General features: G+C 38.1%; 1 protein-coding gene across 1 annotated transcript in view; it reads left to right on the top strand.

Moving 5' to 3' along the window:
* Positions 1 to 6,609, top strand: part of uacab (uveal autoantigen with coiled-coil domains and ankyrin repeats b) — a gene marked incomplete at its 5' end in the record, with an annotated part of 23,565 nt that overhangs the window by 8,329 nt on the left and 8,627 nt on the right. Inside the window, 12 exon segments of the mRNA XM_014033154.1 lie at positions 398 to 462; positions 1,517 to 1,574; positions 2,386 to 2,456; positions 2,776 to 2,882; positions 4,470 to 4,651; positions 4,739 to 4,776; positions 5,082 to 5,138; positions 5,282 to 5,389; positions 5,652 to 5,684; positions 5,797 to 5,883; positions 6,103 to 6,133; positions 6,219 to 6,265. Coding sequence (XP_013888608.1) covers positions 398 to 462; positions 1,517 to 1,574; positions 2,386 to 2,456; positions 2,776 to 2,882; positions 4,470 to 4,651; positions 4,739 to 4,776; positions 5,082 to 5,138; positions 5,282 to 5,389; positions 5,652 to 5,684; positions 5,797 to 5,883; positions 6,103 to 6,133; positions 6,219 to 6,265 — 884 coding nt within the window.

Raw genomic sequence — 6,609 nt, 5'->3', positions numbered from 1 at the left:
TCATTGTATTCTGTTTTTATTTACGATTTACACAACGTGCCAACTTTTCTGGTTTTGGGGTTTGTAGAAAAGGAGTTATTTTAAAACACTACAGATATTCAACAAAGAACCAATGTAAGATTTGCTTTACCKGATACCTCATTTCAGAAATGTTATATTTTTACCATCAAAGCATTACAATAAAGTTTTTAATAAGCACTAGGGGAAAATGGTTTCCTGCCATAACATTTGGCTTATTTTGATGAAAGTCATGACATCTTATTTATGTTGACATATTTGCAGTAAACCTTTATGCAACCTGGCTACCACGTGCCTTTTTTAAAACACACACTTGTACCCTGAAGTACAAAACCAGACCTTTTAATTGATTTCAAATGGTTGCTCTTATTTTGTTCAGGTAAAAATGCTCTTCATCTGGCTGCTAGAAATGGACATTCGTTGTGCGTGCAGAAACTGCTGCAGGTAAGGTGCACCATTTGGYTCATTCTAGAAAAACATGCCGTTTGTTATTATCCTTTTATTGTTTTATTTGTTGCAGTCCATCAGAGAGGTGTGTCTTTRAGCCTCTTTAAATAATTATTGCCGGAGACCTCTGGCTGCTGGTCCCACTCCATATTTGTAAGGAGTGAGCTCCACTGAGTCACCGTGCCCCTCAGGGGAGTTATGTGTTTACAGCGAGAGGGCTTTTGCTTGAATATTGTGCTCTCATTATGTTCTACACCCCCCGCCCCCCCACTCGCGCCCCCATCTCTCACATGGCAATGACCTAATGGAGYTTGTGGCTGTTGGCAGCAGATTGTCAGTGGTGTTGACAGGCTTGCCCTCCTACAAACCCCTCGTCCATTCTTAGTGCCGTCATCACAGCCCGGTGCCAACACTCACTGCCCCCCGCTATCTCGCTTCGTCAGCCCAAACCCTCTTGATATAGGATACCCCCTTCATCTTTTTGCTCAAKCGTCAGGTCCCATTGCAACAACCCTCCTACCCCCTCTCGCCCCACTGCAGTGCCATTTGAGTGTGCGGACAAATTTTGCCCCTTGTTGCTGGAGAGAGGGGAGTTTTTATAGTGGGCGGGCAAAGCTGGTTGGCAAGCTTACCCAGCAACATCAGGCCCCTGTTAGCATTGAGTCCTCAAAGCTTTGATTGCAGGCCCTCGTCACCACGGCCGCTGGTGTCCAACCAGCTGAGTGGMAGTGTAGAGATGTCAGCAACATTTCAGCACAGCACCACTCTGTCTGATACCATCAGCCTGCTGTTAGACTCCTCAGGTTCCTCTTCTAACCAGACAGCATTTTCCTATTAATTAATCTTACTTGAGTCATAAGAGTTTTGTGTTGTGATCTCATCATGTTATTGATTTTATCTGTTCAATGTTTTAAACTCAGGAGATATATTCAAACTGTTAGAGGCCTTCACAGCGTCAGGATAACGTGGCTCGATACTTATGTGTTTTTCCTGGCATTTTTTCCACTTWGAGAAAATTAAGAAAAGCCTGTTTTTGTTTGCTGTTTCGTAGCACAACTGTCCTGTTGGAAATGTGGACCTACAAGGACGCAGTGCTCTGCACGATGCTGGTGAGAAACACGTTACTGCTGGCTCAGCTCCACTTTGATGTAGTTTTAACATAAATTCACATCACTCCAGTGCAGTCTGGATCTGCTGATTCAGTTCTAGTTACTGATTTTAGTTCAGACTTAAGTTCTCACCATTGTGGTGATTTGACTMCTGTACTTWATTTTACTCTAAAGCTGACACATCAAACCAACACTAACTTCACTGCATTATACAMCGTTATACAGACTGTTGACTGGATTCTGTTTTGGTACTGGCTGATTACTGATTATCCCTTGCTGCTGGATAACGAAACGCAGGCGATGTATTTGCCTGTGTTTTATATGTCTCGTAGTAAAATATCTCACAAACCACTGAACAGATTTTAATGACACCCAGTGTAATCTATGATTGTACATCTACAACCGATTAGCTCTTAATGTCAACCTGATTCAAGATGGCCCCCACATTTGATTGGTGTTAGCCAACACAAAAATGGGTATAACTTAGTCAATTTTACTACTGTTGAGCTAAATGTAGTATTAGTTAGGAGGGCTAACAAATTTCACAAGGTTCTTTACTTTAATTTACATTATTTATTAAAATAAAATGTTTTTAGTTTAAATTTTCTGCTTGAAGGATTGCAGGAGATACCGTTTCCTGACATCAGCTGTATTTCTAAAGTTACTAGGATTCTTTTTTTGTCAATTTTTCTTTTAAATTTAGTCTTCCCATTGTTTCAAGAAACTCAGAGCTGAGTGGTTGTACTTGTATTTTTACTGGTAAGAGGTCAAATAAAAGTCGTCTCCTTTTTATCGTCTTTCTCCTCCACAGTCATGGCGGGCTGCTCCTCCAGTGTGAAACTCCTTTGTGACAGCGGGGCTTCTGTGAATGCCTGTGACTTTGTGAGCATTGTTTTACGTATTGATTCTGTAAATCCTGAGACCTATTCTTTTTTCCTTGGGGTAATTTTGTGTAAAAAGGTAAACCACCCAGTTTGCTCTGCGAGTTCTGTTGCCTTCTTATTGTAAATCCTTTTCTGCATAAAGTGAAGTCAGTCAGAGCAGCACCAAGGGTTTTTACAACATATTAAAACTTGTTTTAAACTTGATAAGCACTCTCTATGTCCAAATTTCCTTTTGACCTGTTGAGAGGTTAAATACTTCTTTGGATGAGACTTTGTGTAYATATTTCTTCATGTGTGTGTATTTTTTTGTTCAATAGGATGGCAGGACTCCTCTAACCCTGGCTACCCAGTTATCTCATTCTCATATTTGTGAGCTGCTGCTCGAGCGAGGAGCTGATATCTCTGTCCGAGATAAACAAAACAAGTAAGGGCCTGCACCCCGCAGGGTATTTGTCTTCAGTCAGACTGTCACACCACCCATTGATCATTTGAAATCCAGGTTGCTTCCAAAAAAACAGCTTTTGACAAACTGCTGTAGTTAACAATATAAGCTGGACCTCTTTCAGGTGAACCTTTCTGTGGTAGTGAAACATGACGTCACAACAACGGTGCAGAGTAAATAAGACTGGCATGGTTTCTTACATTTGTTTCACATTTATTTCAAAAACGAGGTCCCACATATTTCAACTGGAGGCGTGCAATGCAGCATCACTGCCGTCCTGGTAGGCAAGTGTTAAACAACAATGACTTTAAAACAAACTATATCTTTGTGTGTACTGTGAATGACACAGCCACTGTTCTAATGCTATATTCCTACTTTCTTCTTTCTTTCTTTAAGTTTCTTTTTAAAGAAAATTACAATTGTATAGATAACCGTTAATATACCAGCATTTGATGCGGTAGTTGTTTTCCAGCATTAGATATCGGACCTGTGCAGAGTAAGGGTTGGCATGACTAGGAGGTTTAGCACATAACTGTAGCATAGTTAGCTACAGTAGAAACCCTCTAAATCATGAACTGCATAGTTCTAACACATATAGATGTTTTAAAAGGCTTATCTTTGGAGTTTATGTTCTCCAGCTGATTTTCTACAGTCAGCTCCTCAGATTTTTTCAGTGTAATGAAAACTACACTTTGCTGAACTGTGTGAATGTTTAGAACATCCTTTAACCCAACATAAAACAATCATTATAATTAAAATTAAAAAGTCATTGATTGTCAAATGTTTTTGGAGACTTGCCATCAAAATCTACTTTTTTAGCCGTTACATACATTTTGTTGTGTATTTGGTGTCTCTGAGTGCAGAAAAGTTCAATGTAGTTTCTCCTGATTCTGTGATATCTTTATATTCTGTTTGTTGATATTTTTAACTCGTTCAATTTTTAGTCATCCCTTGTTGATATATTTTAATTAATTTGTAAATAAAACTTTTCTGCACTGCAAGATAGTCGTAAACCCATCTATCAAACTAGAATAGACCGGTCTGGAAGCTGGAAGTGGGTGGGGTGTGAAGCGCCTCGTTTGGATTTAAAGAGACAGCCTCAAAACGAGTTGATCTGACCTCGGAAAAAGGGTGAAAGAGGAGCTTGTATAGTTATAATAAGGAGGAATTCAGACTAAAGCATTGCTTTTTCATTTTATGTAGACCCCGACTGAATGATTTAAATGTGAAAAAGAAGGATTTAAAAGCAAGGCATGTTTAATTTAAGCTAATGGTTGCTTATTCAGTTGGCGGTTAGCCACAAAGTTCCCAGATGTGTGACGTCACATGAGAAATATGCATAACATTTTAAATGCATTGACATAATGTAAAGCTTAGTTAAACTATAAGGTAAAAGATAAGAAAAAAAAAACACCACAGATAATTAAAAGCAGTGAGATAAATCAATATCACCAAACCTTATTTATTGCTATATGCATATATTTAGCAGCTGTGATTTACTCTACCAGCTATCACGAAGCTAGTTAGCACATCCTCTAACTCAGAAACCATCTTTGTCGACTCWCTCAGGACGACACTGATTTTAGGCTGTGAGACCGGCTGCAAGGACGCTGTTGAGGTGCTGCTGAAGAACGGTGCTGATGTGAAAGCAGTGGACAGCCTGGGTCACGATGCATATCACTACGCTCGTCAAAACAAGAACCCCGAGCTCACCGCGTTAGTCAAAAGTTACCTTGATAAGGCTAACAGAGGTAAAAACATGAGGGTGCTTTAATGACAAAAAAGTATCAGAATCACTGTCTGATTATTTTTTAATTTGTGGATTTTTTGTTTTACAGAAAAAGAAGCTGCAAAGGTAGATCAGTGGAAGCGACAGGTAGTTTTATTATTCATACTTAACAGAACTTAATGTACTTTTATCAGGCTACAAACAAATGCATAAGCTGAAATTGACTCTCTTTTGTTCACCTCAGCTTTTATTTATATCATTTAAAAGAAAATCTGCTACATTTAATTTATTTTCTTGTCTTGAAATGTGTTTTTGGATTGAAAACTGCTTATCCATAAACCATGACTGCCATCTAGTGGTTAGAATTGAGAAAGTTAAAAACAGTTTTATTGCTAAAGGCACAGCTTTCTATTTAAAACCTGGTTGTAAATGAAGATATTTTTATTCTTCAGCTTTCAGTGGAGAGATCAGATGCAGCTGAGGCCAACAGAAAGGATCAAATTATATACGTAAGTTCTTTATTTAACTGTACACGTTATTTCATAACATTCAAAGCTACAAATGYTCAATAAAGTGGTATGCACTAAGCAAATATCCATGGTGACAGTCATTGGTATCATTTTAAGTGTCCGTGTGTTTTTTTTTTTTTTAGGATCTAGAACGGCAGAATGAGAGCCTTCAGGGAAACATTAGGAAGTACCACCAGGAGCAGAAAGTTCTGCTGGATAAGGTCAACATCCTGCAGCAACAACTCACACAGGTGTGTCTGAGTTCTCACACAACCACTGGAAATACTACAGTCTTTTAAAATGACAGGAGTTTGAGCCAACATTATATTGTAATGAAATAGTTTTAGTTCTGTCAAATTAATATAAAAATGGTTAAAACGTGTTTTGTTATGCAAAGCTGAGACATGAAACTCTACATTCAGTGAATTCAGTTCCTTACATAGAAAATGAAATAACTTCAGCTGTTATCAAGGCCTCACTTTACTGAAAGTGGAATCCTTCTTTCACCTGCAGGAAAAAATGGCTGCCGATGTTTCACTAAAAGAGGTATAAAACAAGAGAAGTTGTTTTTGTTTGATGTGGGCACATGAATGTATGTTTTAGTTGAAGAGATTGGATTGTTGTGGTTTGACACAGTTGTGTCTTTTTTATTGGTCAGAAGGAGAAGCTGAAAGTGTTACTCAAAGAAAAAGAGGAAGGGGCTCGAGCAGCAGAGACGGTTAAAGTTCAGCTCCAGAGTACTTTGGTCAGTCATTTTAAACTAATCTACTCTTCAAGAAAGTTTGCATTTTAGACTTTTTGATTAGTAGTTCTGCTTAAAGTGTGCTTTTTAACTTGTACATTTTAGAACTAACCAGTTTGGTAAATTTGTGATTTTTAAAGTTAATAATAAAGAGAAGTTATTGCAGTATTTCTTTAATCTTACGATTTTTTTTAAATTTATGTTCACCTCATGTCTTTACAGGGGGAGTACTCTGGCCAGTCTGTTATCAAAGGTCATCCATTTTTATCTTATTGTTTCCAATTTAAAAAAAAAAAAAACAACTAATTTAATCTTACATGGAGATTTTTGTCCTGCAGGTAAAAATATTTTGGTAAAACAAGCTCACAGTCTGGATTCTGACAAGGTAATTTATCTTTTGCAGTTTTGATGTGAAATTAAAATTTCAAAACACAATTCCTAAATTGTGATTTTGTTAAAGAATACCTGAGTTACAAGTGTAAGTTAACAAAAGGACACGAGTCCAAAACTTTTAAATCAAGAAATGGACCAAAGCTGCATCTGCACATATTGGGCCTCATGCAAGAACATGTTCGTATTTTTATCCTAAATTTCTCTTACTTTTGTTCGTACAAAGGGTTCGTACGAACATGTCACGTCAGATTCAACAAACACTTCTATCTTCAGGAAACGTGCGTAAATGAGCTGGGGGGTCTGTGGGTCAGGGAGGGGTCTGTGGGTCAGGGAGGG

The sequence above is a fragment of the Austrofundulus limnaeus genome, unplaced genomic scaffold (assembly GCF_001266775.1).
Source record: "Austrofundulus limnaeus strain Quisiro unplaced genomic scaffold, Austrofundulus_limnaeus-1.0 Scaffold1648, whole genome shotgun sequence".
Lineage (NCBI taxonomy): Eukaryota > Metazoa > Chordata > Actinopteri > Cyprinodontiformes > Rivulidae > Austrofundulus > Austrofundulus limnaeus.
Note: the sequence above shows the minus strand (reverse complement) of the source record. Positions and strands in the feature narration are given on the sequence as shown.